The 17924-nt window shown below is 40.1% G+C and overlaps 1 protein-coding gene across 2 annotated transcripts in view; it reads left to right on the top strand.

Annotated features, from left to right (window-relative positions):
• Positions 1-262: 262 nt before the first annotated feature.
• Positions 263-17924, top strand: part of UXS1 (UDP-glucuronate decarboxylase 1) — a 54693-nt gene continuing 37031 nt past the window's right edge. Inside the window, exons 1-4 of one of the 2 annotated variants that reach the window (XM_035316897.1) lie at positions 263-466; positions 11324-11351; positions 13898-13946; positions 15802-15845. In XM_035316897.1, the coding sequence (XP_035172788.1) occupies positions 370-466; positions 11324-11351; positions 13898-13946; positions 15802-15845 (218 nt within the window). In that variant the 5' untranslated portion in view covers positions 263-369. The remainder of the gene's footprint in view (positions 467-11323; positions 11352-13897; positions 13947-15801; positions 15846-17924) is intronic. The other variant, XM_035316906.1, reaches the window with a different exon arrangement.

Genomic DNA, 17924 nt, shown 5'->3' with positions numbered 1-17924 from the left:
TAGGAAAAGAACATGATGAGGAGACATTAAGCTTTCAAAATGCACTGCAGGGAACAGAGTGACACGCAGCTGGGGCATGCTTGTGTACGCCCAGGCCTGTCGGCGACCATCAGGTCGCCCACAAAGCTGCAAAGCCACCCACACGGGGACACCATCAGGGACCCGAGCGGTGCCCTCGCCTTCCCCTCAGCCCCAGGGCGCATGCGCCATGACTGCCGCTTGCCGCCGGAGCGGGGGAAGGGGAAGGGGAAGGCGGGCGCGGGGGGCGGGCGCCGCTGCGCCTGCGCGGGCGGTTCTCGGGCAGCAGAGCGGAGCCGAGCCGGGCCGAGCGGAGCCGAGCCCGGCCGAGCAGGCTGCGCGCCGCCGGGCATGGTGAGCAAGGGGCCGCTGCTGCGCCTGCTGACCGCCATCAACCGCAGGAAGATGAAGCTGCTCACGGGGCTCGCCTTCGTCGCATACGTCGCCTGTGAGTGAGCGGGCAGGCGGGCGGCCGTTGGGAGCGACCGTTGTGGGCGGCCGTTGGGAGCGACCGTTGTGGGCGGCCGTTATGGGGGGAGCGCGGCCGGGGGTCGCCCTTTGTCCGCCGCGGGGCTGAGGGGAGGCGGCGGGGCTGTTCCGCGGGCAGGCCTCGCGTCCCGTCCCCCCGGGGCGAGTGGGGGCTTGGTCGGTGGCTGCCCGGCTGCAGAGGCCGAGGAGAGGCGCAGAAAGTGTTCGGGAAGGGGCTGGAGGAAGCGTTGACAGGGCTATTGGTGGCGGGCGTTGTGAGGCGTGAGTCAGGCTTTCGGCTCTCTCGCCCTTCGTCCGGATTCATTCCGTTGCGTTCTTCGCGTGCGGCGTGTTTTGGGGCTGGCTTGTGCTGTTTTCAGACGTTTCTGTAGGTTTTGTGTAGGCAGCGCGTTGTGGGAAGGCAGCTCCGAAGCCTTACCGGCATGGCTGGAGCCAAAGAGCTCGCCTGATGCTCTGAAACACGTGCAAGTGAGCGAGCTTTGCAGGTGGGTGCCTGCGAGGTGTGTTTAGGACCCTCTCTGCACGTTTGGGAGCGTGGAGAGATACAACTTAAAGCGTCTTGGAAGAGAGGTGCTGTTTATACCCCAAAAGCACAAGACAGGAATTCCATTTGCTGCCATGTGTTGCCGTGTTTGCCAGACCTCATTATTTACTTACCGCTATAATTGTTGCAGGTATATGCCAGAGCCGACTGTTAGGACAGTCTGTCTGAGTGACTTCAGGTTCCCTGCAAACTAAAGCCGGGACAGCTCAGTGCCTGTTCTTATTTTGAAAGGGTTTGATATCCTGCCAGAAATGAAACTTAATATGAAAACAAAGTTACTAGGCTGCTGTGAAAATACCAGGGATCAGTGGCAATTGGCATGGCCACTGGGACCTGGCCAGTGATTAGATCTATGGACGTTAACAACGTTTGCTTTCTGGGTAAAAGCTAGCCTTAAGGAAGGGAAACGCTGCCATTTGATTTTTGCTTTAAAGTCACAGAAGTCTTCTCAGTGCTTGTTTCTGGTGATTCTTTGGGGTTAAATACCTGGAGGATAGGGACTGCAGATTGGTGTGGCAAAGGGTATCTTAAAAAGGGAGTAGATTGGTGTCTGACTGGAATCTGCTTTTGCAAATCTATCGTGTAGTTGCTGTGCTTTTCCATCTTTTCACTAGCAGTGTAGTAAAATCATTAGTTACGGCACCGGTGCCTTCAGCGTAGTATGTTATGCTGGCAGAGATGCCACTGATCTAATAGATTGTAGAGAGACTATTTTCTGTTATCTTTTCTGTGGGAATGACTGGGATCCCATCCCTCTATCCTGACAGTGTACTCCTTGCAATGTTACTGAATCATCACTGTTCTCTGCATGCTGTCAGATAACGGGAGGCTAAAATAGCATAGAATTTGAGAAAACTGAGCTCGTGGTGTAGGTGTATGTGCTGGCACTTAGTACATTCCTTCTTTCTCTAGTGCTCTCCAAATGACTAAGTGTTTTCAGGCTGTGCACATCCTTCCAATGAATTTCCATTCAGTGCTAGCGCATGGGGAGTCAGATTTGGAGCATGTTATGTTTCAGGGAATGAAATACTTGGAAGTACCTTAATTTTTTATGAACGAGGAGGTAGGAGTTTTCTGATAGTGCCGTTTTGTTAGTTTGTGTATGAAAATCTGGGAGAGTGTTTGGAGAGTGTATTTTGGAAGAGCGTCTTACTTCATAGAAAGCTTTGCCTTTGAATGCAAATTTGTTAAAAATGTGCTTGAAGAACTTCATGGGAGTTAGCAAATTATGGGAAGAGCTTATTACAGGCGGTTGAAAGGCTCTCAGCTCTCTCGCTGTCAAGAGTCATTGGGTTGCTCTCTTGGTAGTTTCACAGCTCAAGGTGTTGGATGGCTGGTCTGGCTTAGGTGTCCCTGCTCCACATCTCAGTTCCCACCAGCCTCCTCCATGTTCAAGGGCTTAAACTCCCGTCCTGTGCATCAAGTAAAGGAACTGGTCTGGGTAATGTCACCTGGCAGTGTCATCTTCCCTTTTAGATTACAACCAGCTCCCAGTGGGCATTCAGACAGCTGTTTTGGCCCAGCTGCAAGTGGTGCAGTGGTGAAGTGAGGAGCTGGGAGCAGTGACAGACAGCTCTGCCATCATACACCTTGTATGTTCTACAACTACTGTCTTATTGAAGGAGTCTGGTTGAGCTTGGTTAAAGTACTACCTTGATGTGAGGTGCACAGTCAGGCCGATGTTACCTTGGACTCTTAGGGACTGCGGTGATTTCCCTAATGCCACTTACAGCAAGAGAGGTCTTTGCTTTCCATCTGGGTTTGAATTAGTCATGTTTGATGGCTCATTTTTGTAAGCCTAATTTCTGTTAATTTAAAAAATCATTGTTCATTTGAAACAGCCTGCTATACACAGTTTTTGTCTATAAATAAAAAACAAAACTCAAATGGAGCATTTCTATGCAGCAGGCAGTAAAATGTTGTAGCTTAAGCAAATGTTCTCTGGCAAAACTGAAAAGAACAGAGTTTAGCTATCACTGCTGTTACTTTACCTCATTTTTCACGTTCGTGAAAGAGGTGATTTTTGTTCCCCATCACACAAGTGATAAATCGGGAGATCCTGCAGCTACTGAGCTGTCTGAATCACTCCGTAATCAGGTAGAATGGTGCTATTTTTTAAATTATTTTAGAATTAGCTTATTTGAATCACTTGCACTGCTGTCTCCTTCTCTGAATACTGTGTTGTTCTACTGTGCTAGATATAACAGGGAGCCTTGCCCAAAGGTTGAATTGTCTTTACCCTTTTAAAGGAACAAAGTTTTATTGCTACATCTTTGCTCCTGTTTGATCCCCTGCAAGGTACTGCAGGAGTGCTAGTGCTGCCAACGGGGCGGGGGGGGGGGAATGTGGGGGTGGCCCCAGAATGAATCCTTTCAGTCACGGGCTGCACTTGCATCGTCTTGAAGCCATTGTGAAACCACAGCTTAAGAACATGAGGTAATTATAAATGCAAGTGGAATGGATTTAATTGATTTTTATTGTCCATAGCAAGAGAAATGTACACATGATAAAACAGCAAGCAATTAAAAGGGTACTGGAAAAATATCCAGTGTAACCACTGAGCAATTTATTTACATGCAGACTGAATTTAAAAATGAAATAAAAAGGCCCGCCTTTTTGTGGGTTGGTATGTCAATACATAGATGCCTTAAATTCATTTCCTTTGAAGTCTTAAATGCTCATTCAGCTTTATACAGGCATGCTGAGGTGCTTCAGTGAGGCTGTCTTTATAGAATTAGACCCTTATATAATTGTTGGATGTAGACTCTGAAGTCTTGTAGCCAGGATTTAAAGACCAGAGTTTGTCAATCTACATGGTTTGCTTTAATCTTGACGCTACTGTAAATAGTCCACTGATGTTTTGGTATAACAAGGGAGTTGCATGTTCTTGCTGAAAATAAAGGAATAGCTCTATTTCTGTTAAAGTAGAGCAGGTTTCCTTTGCTTGTTTGTAGATCAAATAGATCTATGGGGGTATGTCAGTAGCCTTGTTCATTTTTCAAGAGAAAAAAATGAATAGTAGGGTGCTGTCATAAGATCTGAGATTAAGACCTCACTACCTTTATAAAATAAATCAAAGAGCAGTATTAAAACAACTTAAAAATAAAACATCAAAATATTGTGAGTAACATACATCTTGTGGTGTAGTAGCTTGACCTCTCCCAGCATTGTGGGCTTCCATGATTGTTTCGCTTTGTTTGATAGGTTAGCCATTTGTTTTTGTCAGATTCCCATCTACTAGGAAGACTGTAACATCCCCTTCTCAGAATATCAAGGGATGGGGAAGCTTCTAGGTTTAAATCTTACTGGGTTCTTGTGTGCTGTATGTATAGTATTTGTTCAAAATGAAGTTTAAATGCTACTTAACGTTGTATTCTGATAAGCTTTTACTTTCACTTCTTGTAACAGAAAAATAACTGTGAATTTGGTCCTGTTTTACTGCTTCTGGCTAGCTGTCCGAAAGTTATTTAGCGCTGCTTTTGAGAATAGCAGGAGCCATTCTTCCTCCCCCAGCTATTTTACAATGAGGCAGCAGGATTGACAGGTCAGGGGTGATTCAGGAGTGGTATGATGTGACATCAGGCTTGCCTGCTTCTTGTGTCAGCATGCCACGGATTCTCCACCAAATGAAAACAAACCATAAACATTTGCTTTCTGGCTTTATGTCCTGCAGAGCAGCCTTTCATCTGCGGGTTTATGCAAATCAGTTTACTGTCTTCGGCAGCTTCCAGCTCCCTGCTCGTCAGGTTTCCAGCTAGCTGTAGCCATGTACCTTATAAAAATGTATTTGTGGTCCAGTAGAAATTTTGAGTTTAAGTCAGGAATAGATGGATTTCTATTCTGCTTTGCTAGCCATGATGGTTTTAGTGTTGTGGTTTTTTTGTTTTTGTTTTTTTTTGTTTTGTTTTGTATCTCTGAGAAGCTTACCTGTACAGTTCCCCACATCTTCATTTGGTATTTGTCTTTATGTGGCATGTGCAGGAGTGATGCTGTCATTGTTCTGCGCCAGGGCAAACACTCTTAGGGCTTTCATCTTCTTTCCTCTCTGTGTTTTTCAAAGGGAAAGTGTTTCCCTGTCATTTATATTGCTTATCTCTTTTCTTTAAGGTTGGTTGACCAAACCAGAATTTGGCTTGTAAGCTGACACAGTGACCCCCCACCTCTCCTTCTGTAGGGGGAGACCAGAAGTTGAAAACCACCAATTTAAGCTAAAGTCTACTTTGGTCAATCAGCCTTTAAGAAGGAAAGTGAGCAATGTAAAAGAGAAGGGCAAGCAAGCATTTCCCCTTTGCAGAAATTCAGGGAGGAAGGCAGATGTTCCAATTATTTGAAACTGCCTTCCAAGTTGCTAAAATGCACTAAATACATGTGCACATATATATTAGGTGTTCTGTAATTTCATTTATTTAAGCATATTTCAGGTGGATAAAACTCTTATTCCTAGATCTGCAAAGCTTTGCCAAGGAAGTCAGCGTTCCTACTCAGGTGCATTTCATAAAACTTATCGCCACAAACTCAGGAAGCATTTCTTCAAATTCAAAAGTGTATTGGGTAGAGAGCATTTAGTGCCTGTTGTGGGAATAGAAAGGTAACCTTTATCCTTTCTGCTGATTTTGCTGTTGTTTTGTTTTGCTTTTAATCTGCAGTTAAGACTGTTGCTTTAAAGGGGCACACTCTGTTGTGATGTCTTGGGAACTTCCCATGTGGGGAAAGCTGAAGTTCCTATCTGCTGTCTTTGATCTGGGGCAGGAACTTTGATGTTGGACAAGACCTTGGTTCAGGAAACTTAACGCAAAGAACTACTTGCTGTACAAAAGTCTGTATAGACATACTAGAATTGTAGATTTTTTAAATGTATTTTATTTTTTTTAGATTCGAACTATTAAACATTCCCCAAAAGTGTAATCCTAAATTTCACCCAGGTGACATTTCCTAATACAAAGCTGTGATTAGTAATTGTGTGGTGTTATATCTACTAATATTGCAACATATTCTCATCAATATGATACTATTCGAAAGCAAATTAAGAAACTAGTGGAATTGCAGTTAGGCTATGACTGCAATTTTTTATTGTTACAGAATATTGACTCTAAAATGCAGTTCAAAATACATTAGCCAAATGATTGTATCCATTATATCATGCCACATGTAACTGAGATCTGCAGAATAATTAAGATTTTTTTTTCAAAACATCTGCAACAGTCAACATTTCATGAGCTCCCTGTGCATACTTTTCCATTCTGTCTAGTTTTCCTCTAGAAAGAAAAAGCTTGTTTCTACCAGGAGAGTGAAGTTGATGAGCAACTATGGAGAATGATTTAAGAAAAAAAAAATCTGTTTTTAACGCCATTACATCTCTCTGAAATAAATTTGGCTGAAGCAATTCACTCTGGACATTTGAAGGTTGGGATGTTTCTCTAGAAATTCAGGTAACAACTGGGTATCAATTCGTAGTGTTCCCATGCTGATTCTGTTGATAGCGGAATCCCTTTGTAACCAGCATCCTCTTGTACTCTCCTATTCTGAGGAACAGAGGATGTAAGGAGGGTAACACAGGGAAAATTCTTCTGTTTTCAGCTAAATCTACTTGGGCAAAAGCTCCTATTAAAGTTTATTTAGAGAAGTGTCTTGAAAATGCAAACAATGTAGCCATTATGAAGAAAGTGGTTTTAAAAGGGTAGCATGTGTTGTTGCTCGTAATGCAAATATATCTTCACAGGCATTACAGCTCTTGCTTTTTAATACATTTATTTTAAAATGCACATGATGCTGAAATAAAGCTGTCACTAATAATTTAAGATTGTGAGTGTGTTAATTACTGTTGGTGCCTTGTGATAGACCATGACTTGATTTTAATGTCATTTAAAGAGACCCAGAGAAGAAGGATCATCCTGGGGTAAAGGCACAAATTTTCTTTGAGATTTTTTCCTACCTTCAGATTGTGTTAGTGTTATTTTTCTGGCTCTTCAACCTGTTGTCCATGAGTTGATTAAGGCATGCAAAGTTCTCAGGGTAGTTATCTATGTTTTATTAAAATGTATACAGTAAGTATTACTGCAATTGACAGACTCAAAGGACAATCAAATTATAACGTGCATCCTGTTCCCATATTCTCAGGATCTAAAAGAATGACTTCTGCAACTTGTGAAAAAAAATGGTTAGAGCCAAAAGGCTATGATAGGCTGGGAAGTGTCCATTTAGTATTGGATGCTGTACACAAATTGCTTGGCTTTTCTGTTGTACTTTTTTGTTCCTGAATTATTAGGTTTTTGTTTTTTCAATTCAAGCCAACCCTGCCTGCATAATGTATTGGAAGAATGGCTCTTGAAATGTTCCTTTGGTGAAAGCAGCCAAGTCATTGCACTGCTCTGCATCCAGTGCAGGTTCAGAAATGGTCTTCTTTAGGAAAACTAAACAAGTGGTTAGTTTTCCAGGAATACGCTTGTACACAGTAGGATGAAAGCCATTCTTTATTCATCTGTAACTGGCTGCCTTTTGTTTAAGGTAGTTTCAAGAAGTCTTGGAGTTATTCAACAGTTTTACCATAAGTCTATGCTTGCCAAATAGTTGCAGCTTTATCTCTCAGGGGCAGGAGGAGAAAACTTGTGGTGCCCCCCTCCAGCCCCTTTTTTATTAATGTTTAATATTTAAATCTGGTTGACCTCTTTAGTAAGAATAGTGTGATTAAGGCTTTAAAACACAAATCCTATTTTTCTAAAACTATAGCTCTTTATCACATCCAAGTCATGGCATTCTTTTCTGGAAGTTGTCACTTAAAAGTGTAATATCTGTGGGGGTGATTAATGCCTCCAATGTATTTTTAATTTTCATGGTATGTGTAATTAATCCTTGCAAAACCCCTACAATAAAAGTGATTGTTGTTGTTTTATGGAGGGGAAGCGGGGGGGTAATGTTGCAGATCAGATGGAATCAAGGTAGGACGGCACCTTTCTCCTACAGGCCATTAAACCAGGCTTTCATGCATCTCTGAGCAATACAAATACTTGGATCTCTTGCCTAATGGCTGCTTATTATTGCCTTAATCAGTTATTGGGTGAGGCTTAGAAATGGACTTTTGAGAGAATAAGCGGAACTTTTTTCTTCTCTCTTGTAACCAAGCAATTGAGACACTGATTACAAGTCATGCACCTGTCTGTCTAGTCCAGTGAATCATGAATTCATCATTGTCAGAGTTTCAGAGGGTGGCAGGAAGACTGTGAATGCTCTCTGGCTGGATGAATGGGAAGTTCTTCACAGAGTGTATGGCTGTTGAGGGAAGGGATGTTAAATCTCTGCAGCTCAAGAACTGGCATCTGTTATCCTGGATAACTACGTCATGAATTAAAAGATTTAGCTTTAGATTTTTCTTGTTGTGTTGTGGTGGTGTTGGTTCATTTTTGTTTTGTTTTAGACTGGCTTTTGCAGTGAAGTGCTCAGTTAATTTAGAGTTTGCTTAGATTGAGTCCATTAAGAGTGATGCTTCTGAAAGCTGGGTTTGTGTGTATTGTCTGATTCATGACCTGGTATGGAAGCATTTTTAACCATCTGCATCTTCAGCTTTTGGTGCCTGAACCTGGTTGGCATGGGTTTTATGGTGCCTTTGATTTTTGCCTCAGATTTAGGCTTGTAATTCTGCATCATTCTGCTTGTGGATTTGGGCCCCATAGCCTTATTATAGTTTCCTCATTCAGAATGTGTTCCTTGCTGAATGTCAGACCTGCCTTGGAGTAACCTTTAGGCAAGGAAGTGACAAGTCCAGGAAATCCTCTGTAAGCCATAATCATACTACAGGTTCTGCAGCTGTAGAAGACCGATATAAAAACAGCTGTGATGTGCATTTTAAAAAAATAAATAAATCCATGCTGCAAAACCATACCTGTGATCTCTTCAAACTTGACATAAGCTAGATGTGAACACCCAGCAGCAAAAGCAAATCTCTGTAGAGCCATTCATTCAGAATCCTTTGTGAGGACAGTAGGTCCAAGCAAAGTTCTGTGGCAGCTTTGTGCATGAGAGATGCTTCAGTGTTCTTCAGATCCCTCCATGTGGAATTTCCTTTATATGGTTCATGCTGATTTTTTTCTTTTTTTTCAGTGTTAAAACTTCGAGGAAGTTTGACTATTTTTGTAAGAAGGTCACTTAGTCCTACAGAGTTGTGATATCAAGCATAGTATTTTTGGAAATAGACGGGTGCTTTTCTGAGTTCCCATTCCCTGCTGTGGAAACTGAGCATGCACAGCTAACATTTTTCTTTAGGAAGCCAGTTTCTTGTATGCAGTGTAGCTGCACTGGTTCTGCTGCAACAAAACCAGCAGGATGGTATTTTTGGTGCAGCTGATGACTTTTTTTTGTCAATTCCTGCCTCACCAACTAAGCCCAGATGTTTCCTGCCATTGCACAAACAATACCTTATATTACTTGTATGGGTTTCAGTAGCCCAGAAAAATAACCAACTGTAAGTATATCTGAGTGAAGTGTAGCTTGAGAATTCTATACCTATAGTTGATTTCTATACCTATAGATGATCACCATTCACTATAAATAATAATAAAAAAGCTTTACCTGTAATATTATCACGAATAATTCTAAAATCCTAGCCACACAATAAGTAACTTGAATTTAACATTAGTGTTCAAAACTGTCTCTTTTCCCACTGAGAATTTACTCTATCTAATTAATGTAAAATCCACAGTGCTTTTTATTTGTATTGATCACCTGTTCCAATATGAAGCTTCCTTCTCTCTTCCCCCAAAGAAGATAGGGGGTTTATGATACCACCCCTGATATCTTAGTGCCCTCCTATAGTTTGATGGTCAAGAATTCATTTGAATTTCTCTTTGAATTACTCAGCAGTTTAACGCAGTCCAGTAGCTTTGCCATCCCACGGAGGGTGGAACAGTAACTGCATTATTGAATTCTCACTTGTGTCCTCCCCTGTTCCTCTTTCCCAAGCATATTTTGTTCCTTCTGTTGTCCAGAAAATGCCTGTGACTGTAGCTGTATTTTTGTTCTCATTTCTGTAACACCTCTTTGCTTGAGATCACTAAATAACCATGAAAGTACATCTGCAAGGCCACAATCTAGGCAAAGTACTTCACTGAGCTGCTACTTGAGGCCTGAAGCACAGCTTGCAAAAACCGAGGTCACTTCAGAAGCTTTCCATATGTATGTTAATACCATAACTGCATGTAGGCTGCAACAATTGTGAAATGAATTTCTGAAGATATTCAGCGTATATTTTCTGTGTTGTTTATTGTTGCAGAGTCCCTTATGTAACTGTCCCATGTTAACCTTATTTGTGTTGACATTCTGAAGTTGGCATTTCTGTAGCCTGCTTTATAGCTTCTCTCTCTTTTTTTTTTTTTTTCCACTTTAAGTTACATTCTGTGTCCTAGTTGAAAGTGAAGAGGAAAATCTGTGTTCTGATAGTCATTGTGTAATCGCTTAAACCCCAAATAGTTTCAGAAGATGTGTTTTCTAGTACGGAATAGATTCAGCAGATTAATCTTTTCATGATCAGGGAGAAACAGCTGATACTTGTTTGCTGTATCATTTCATACAGTGATTTGTATTTCTTAAAACATTTCCATACAAATAGTATAATAAATGAGCAGAGCTGCTCAGTGATGCATCTGGTTATGTTGCTTAGGTTCTGTTTGAGTTTGCATCACTATTATATATTCATTGAAAATGAGAGAGAGCATGCAAATTAGCACTTGCAACTACTTTTAGTGCAGGACTGTTATGCCAACTTTTTGAGTTGGTTCAGCTATTGCCTGCAGCAGCCAGTCCTTTTATCCTTGTCATTCTGCAGTTTCCAATTCTTGTGATTCAGGGCTATGGGACTTCTTTCTTGCTGTTGCCATTCTTTCAATATATGTAATAAACATATTTAGAACTCTCTTTTAATGCACACAGTGAGAAATTAGAGAATTCTTGTATATTTTGTTCACTTAATATAGTGCGGGGATAGCAATCAGATAAGTGTATCTGCTGATTTGCTGTGGCCAGATGTTCCAGGTGTGCACTAGAATACACAAGTCCTCTTTAATTAAATTGTTCTATTTTCCTTCTTTGTAGTCTCATTTAATGGTGAGAATTCCTCCTATACTCCTAAACTGTGCTCTGGTCCCTTGGTTCGCATATGTATGTAACTTATTTAGATGATGTGGTGAACACACTTAATATTGTTTTAAATTCCTTCTGATGATAGGAAAAAATTACCTTATACTGTTGCATGACACTAATGTTCTCCCTCTTTTTATTTTCCAGCTGTGTGGGGAAACTTTGTCAATATGAGGTAATGTCTATTATTTTTGTATTTAATATCCTTACCTGAAATAAAACGGGTACCATTCCCATCAACATTCATCACTTCATGACAAGCAGGGAGAAAACAGTACAGCAGCTCATGATGTTGTTGGATGGTTGCTAAGCAGCTGATACCATTTCTTAAATACAGGGTGTTCAGTCTCAGAAAGGGGTGCAGTGTATGTCTGCTGAAAATCTCACCGAGGGTCTTCTCACATTTCAAAATCTTCCTTTGCATGAGATCATCTGAACTGGGAGATGTTTTCAGGCAAGCTGAAGAGCATAGCTGGGCACATAGGCTGGGATTCTGCTTTCCTTCGTCATAGACTTGTTATCTTAGTGACAATACAGGCTTAAGCATGGAGAAGTAGCAGGTCATCCCATCCACTACCATAAGTCTGTGCCTAGAATTGGAAATATGGTTTTGAGGATTTTCTCCCCTCCATAATTAATTGGGAGACAGTCTTGTGGTTTAACTGCTGAAAAGCAAAAAATCCTGTGCTGTGTCCCCCAGATTTTATGCCCTTAGAAACAGGAAGGCATAACATACAAGTGCAAATCATGCAGATTTCACAGTACTGCTGCTTGAATGCAAGTGTCCTCTGGGAAGAGGCAACTAGAAAAGAAGGTGAAGAGGATATGAGGACACTGCATTCCCTACAACAAAGTTTTGCTCGTAGGGGACAAAATATTTCAATGTGCTGTTCTGCTATTAAAAGGCTTAGTTATTCTGTTACTGTGCTTAGCAGCACAGAATTAAGGAAGGTTGAGGCAAATTAAGAAAATAGTGAGTTTTCTGTGGACTCTGTTTTACACAGGAAAGCTTGCCATGGGATCTGTTCTTGTCCCAGGCTGTCAACTTCACTTTTCTTGCAGTTTCCCACCCTTGCTGCAAGAAGTGTTCAGCTGTTAGCCGAACAGCTGCTGAGCTGCTGTGGCTTGCAGATGGAGATATCATTTAGATTACCATGTAAACTCATGATCACCCAACTATGGCAGCTTAGCAGCTGTTAGGTGAGCAGCTGAGCCATTTCTGAAGGAAGGACAAAACCTCAGCAGTTTGAGGAGGACAGGCTGTCGTGGGATCCAGTGTGTTGATTCCCTGACAAGCTGTCCTTAGAAATTCTGCAGTTATCTGCATCTACCTTCTTATTTAAGAAGTCCCTTACAGAAAAATTTCTGAGTATCTTGTCTTTGTCAGGGGGAAAAGCTCATTAAAAACTAAACTAGAGTGCTAATCCTTAAGCTACAGGATTTCTGAATAAACAATACTGGGTACCTGTTTTTTTGTTGGGAAGACATTTGAAGCATTCACGTGAATTTATAAAAATACCCCAGATAACATAGTATGAATATATTACTTTCTGCTATTAAAAAAAAATCATCATGAAAGTATGGTTCAGGGACTGTGTCTCAGCCTACTAATGTAATCTATTGATATGACAAATCCATTCAGTGAGGTTTTTGCCTTAGTAATAGACTGAACTGACTTTAGTAACAGAGATTTAATGAAGGGTATGAAGGGAATCATTGCTCTGACTTCTAATGGTGTGGCATATATATATCTGCTTAACAAAGGGCCTTCTGTTTCCTTAGGTGTTATGACTGCAGGTCCTAAGTAAAGGAGCTCTGTTTTATTTGAAAGAACTCCATTTTATGTTGGATACCCATGAATCCTCTAGTATGCAAAAAATTACTACTGTAAGTCTTGATAAATAATTCCCCTTTCAGAAAGTTTACTTTGGGGAAGGAAAAAAAAAAAAGAATTATGCAAACTTAAGGAAAATTATATAGACTAGATGCAAGAAGTAAAATATTCTACAGTTGTTGAAGTTTACCTAAAGAATGGATACACTAATTAAGGTATTTTACACAATTGTGTGCTAAATAAGACCACATAATTTTATGCAAGACACCAACTTCTTAGGCAATCCTCTGTTTTCACAACTTACACTGCAGGATGTCAAGGTATAAGCTTGGATTCATTTCAGATGAGTGGCATGTGCAAAAAGTTAGTATTGCCCATCAAATGGTTACTTCAGGTAAGTTTCAGTATAGGTTTTTTCCTTGTTCTGTGAAAATTCAGTCAAAGCTAGGCATGTGTCCCCTTCTCTCTTTTAGATTGAAATTGCAGTTGTGGCATTGAGAGAAAATGTTCTGTTAGCATACAGTAGACTTGGACCCTCAAGAAGACACCTTAGGCATTCAGATGGTAAAACTGCATAAAAACATCTGTGCTGACCCTACCTTGGTGCAATGATTAGACACTTTTCTAGTTAATTTTCTCTGTAAAATGAATGTCATCTTTATTTTTAATACTTTTTCCTGTGGGGTTTGTTCTGTTTCTGTGACAAGACTGTAGCTGTTTTCAGTGGGAAATGGACCGAGCACTTTCATTTACTCTGAGTATGCCTATGAAATAATACTAACTTAGGATGCTGTGAAGATACTGTTTTAACAGGAAGAGCTTGATATTGGTGCAGTGGAGCTAACATTGCTTTCGTATGAATTGTTTTTTTGTTTTCTTGCTGACAGGTCTCTCCAAGAAAATGGGGATCAGAAAGTGGAAAGTAAAATAGAGGAGGTTAGTTTTCTATTTTTTGTTCACTTTTGAAGACTCAATTTCTCATTTCATATTGAAAGGGACTAGCTCTGTCATTACTCTCCATTCCACTAAAACCAATCAAAGCATTAGATTTTTACATAACAGCTTTTGAACTCTTGCAGATTCACGTAGATAGGACTTTTTTTCCCCCCTATAAATCTTTCTGGAAGTTACAGCTCTAGTCTTGTTTGCTGCATAGACTTTATAGAGACCCCCTGAGAACTGACTTTCTTGAGTATAGGACATGCACAGATTCTTTCCTCTATCACCCTTCCAAAATATTAAATATACGTAAGTTTAAGGCAAAATTTGAAACCTTACAAACATGCTTTGCTTTGTTGTCAACTCATGAACAAATGCAGCCATATTTGTGTTTGGGACTAGTTTGCACTGAGAATGCATTAAGGATAGGTACTAAAGTAGGCATGGGTTTTGAGCATGCTGGTAGTTCTGAACTTCTTCGTCAGCATCTCTGAATTTCTATTTCAACCTCAGTTTGCTGTGAAATACTATATAGTTATACTATAGTTATACTCACCTTGAGGTGAGTACTTGCCACCCCTTTTGTGTGTGTGGGTGTGACCATGCTTATTTAGTCTGATCTGTGTAGTGTCTACAGCTTTATATAGCAATCTTACCTCTGGATACAGAAAGAACCCTAATGAAATTGCTTAAAATTTGGGGAAGGACTGTGTTCTTAGGTCATGTCTGTTACATTCCTTTTTTTGTTTTGTTTTTAATTCTGGTAAATATTACAACAAATATTCTGAAAATCTCAGTTGCTTGAGAATGGTCAAATGCCTGAAATTTAGTGGGTGAATTTTTTGGGGATCAGAGTTACTTCTCTGAGAAATCAGGCTTGTCTGGATCTTGTTTTTAAAGCTGTAGTTGTACACAGTACTTTAAACTGTCAAAATAAGTATGGCTGTTTCAGGAGCTATTTGCTGCTCCACAGGGCCAGATGCTTGAGGAGCTTAAATGACAATTCAGTATTTCCTCTTAACATGAATATGCAGATTATTTCACTTCATTCATGAATTTTCTGAGTTGTCTAGCTCTAAGCATCAGTATTTGTGGAAAACTAATGATTGTTGGATGATACGTTTCTATTTAATACCTTTTCGAATCATAACCCTCTGATAGCTAGCAATTTACGTATGTCCCTACACAGTAAATTTTGTGACACGCTCTTAGTAACCTTAATAACAAGAGTACGGGAACTTACTGATATTTGGCAGGAATGTTAGAAATTCAGGTCCTGTAATAAAGAACCTGAAACGGATGCTGACTTAAATGATTCCCTCTTTCAAAGCAATGAAAATACAAACAGAAGTATTGGTAGGTGAGTTTTATTTTTTCTAATGAATTTCCATTTATTAACATTTTAAAAAGACTAATAAACTAAAAACTTTTCCTCAAGTTGTAATGTAAAACATGATATTTCTTTAAATTCACATGTTCTGAGAGAATTGTAACCTTTGTACTGGTGCTAATGTCTCTGTTTCTGTGTTTACATCCACATAATAGGAATCATAATGGTGGATGTTCATATCACGAGGCTATGGTACTCATAGCTTTGGATGTTCTTTTGAGCAGCTGCATTAGCTTTGAAGATGCTTTGCTTAAGGATATTAGGTGATTTGATTGTGGGGGAAAACTGCCTAAGGATTTTTTGACATAAAGAATGCTTTACAAGTTTCTTGGATTATCTTCTGTGAAGCTCTTTGTAAAAGACTGCTATGGTTTTTGCTCTAAAGTAACTTTCTATATGAATGTTTCGTGATACAAATCTTGTCTGTTCTTTGAAGTTTAAATACTATTCCTTTACTTTTAGGTAGTTGCACCTCTAAGGGAGAAAATCCGAGATCTAGAAAAAAGGTACGTGGTCTTTGCTTGGTTTGGGAATCAGTTTAAAAGCACTATTTCTGCGTTGTAGCATTAAGTTCTATACCTTGGAGGCTAGAGATACGTATTTTGTATATGCCTTCAATACTTCTGGATTTTTGTCATATCTGTGTTAGGATGGGCCCTTGAATGCCAAAGGACATTAATACTTAGGGTAGTCAGGGCTGATTAATCCCATCAAAGTAACTGTGAGTAATAAATTCTTGTCAAGGTCAAATCCTGTGAAGGAATTTGCAGATTTTAGTGCTGCCGGTGAACAGCTTACCATGGTTTAGTAAATCTAGTACAGGTATGTGCTGAAATATATTGGTTTCAACTACAAGAAACTGGAGGTGTTTTACCTTACATTTCCCACGTTTTCCACACTTACCATGGTTCAGCTAATGTAGAATGATTTGCTTTTGGATCTTGTTCTGTGCACGTGTTTTGGATGAGCCCAGCAGACTGACTTCTCTTAAGATTTGTAAAGGAATGTGATATCTTGAATTAAATTAGATAACACAATTGAGAAATGCAGACAAGCTTTTTGGTGAACCACAGATGGTAAATGTGGTAGATTTCTGTGCTCTAGCTCCACCACTTCTTGTGCTGTTTGTGTCCACTCTGCAATATTATTTCCTCTCTCATGTGGCACCAGAGCCATTTGAATGCTGTTAGTAAACTGGATGGGGAAACTAGGTTTTTCAATCTCTCTTCACAAATAGGTCCCTCACACTCCACCTGTTTGCCTTTCAGCCAGATTAGTTCTCCAGTCCGGGGAAACTGACAGCTGTTGGCACCAGGACACTGCTGCTTTTGACCAGCATGCTGTTTCATGGGTGACACTATCCGTATTCCAAACAACCATCTGGCTGAGAATGGTGCATTACAAAGGGCCTGACCCTTTGGGTCTGGCCTTATCTAAGCCAGTGCCAGTAAGCCTGGATGGTTACATATGGCATACTGGTGGTTATCTGCTGCTTCATTTCAGTAAGAACGCTGATCTGATCTCTTACCTCTTAATATAAGGTGCAATTCATGCAGTGGTGAAATTGTAGCGAAATGATTTTGTGTTCAGATTAAATTTTTGATGTACTGTCTCTGTTCAATTGACTTGGCTAATCTTTACTGACAGCCCAGTATATCTTCAATTTCAGTTGTTAGTAATTCAGGTATTTCCTTCCCCATTGCAGTACGGGTATCCTGATTGGCTTTTTTTTGCTTTTGTAATTGTTGCATTTTTCCAAATGAGCAATGGGTAAAACCATTAAGTTAAAGCTTTTGTCAGGAGCCATCTAAATGCTCATTTGAGTAGCATGTGCAGTGCATTAATGATTCTTGTTTCAAATGTCTAGCAAGTCACTAGCATTGAGCAGAAAGAATGAAAATATATTTTACCTCTGCAGGAACTGATCGGGGAATTATATCTATAATAATAAATAATTATTATGTATATAAAATTATCTACTGATTCAACTGCATGTAAGATGTTTCTGGTACTAATTTTCAAATTTTATATCTATGTAAAGAGGTGGTATGCAACTATTCACTAATAGATGCCTGAAAGCTGATCCTGCTTGCAAAACTTATTCTCTAGTGTTGATGTTTTTTTACCTCATAAGCTGACTAAGATCTGAAAGCAAGCCATCTTCATGCATTTGGGAAGCAGGAAAGTCAAGAATTCCTTAATGCTAGTCTCATGACAAAAGGTTGTTTAACAATCTGAAGTTGGAAAGCTTTTATTAATGATTTGCACAGCAAAAAGCATTGCTATGCCTAGTGTATTCATCAAAGCAAAACCTACACTTAAGCTGTTGCCAAAAGATGAGCATTCTGCTGGATCAGTTCCAGACTCCTGCCCCTGAGTCATTCCTGGTGTAATGGAAGGTGCAAGAATGGCTGGGACATTCCTTTAACAGCAGTGTGACTTCATGCCAGACTAATGTAACCTTGGCCTTAAAAATGGAGGGGGACTAACTTTTACCTCGCATCCAGTTACTTGACCTTACCTTTTTAAAAAACTTGATAAACTTTCAAGGTGTTTTCAACTCTCATTATTGGTGGATTTGCCCT

Source organism: Oxyura jamaicensis, chromosome 1, assembly GCF_011077185.1.
Source record: "Oxyura jamaicensis isolate SHBP4307 breed ruddy duck chromosome 1, BPBGC_Ojam_1.0, whole genome shotgun sequence".
NCBI lineage: Eukaryota > Metazoa > Chordata > Aves > Anseriformes > Anatidae > Oxyura > Oxyura jamaicensis.
The sequence above is the reverse complement of the archived record's forward strand: the minus strand, read 5'-3'. Positions and strand labels throughout refer to the sequence as shown.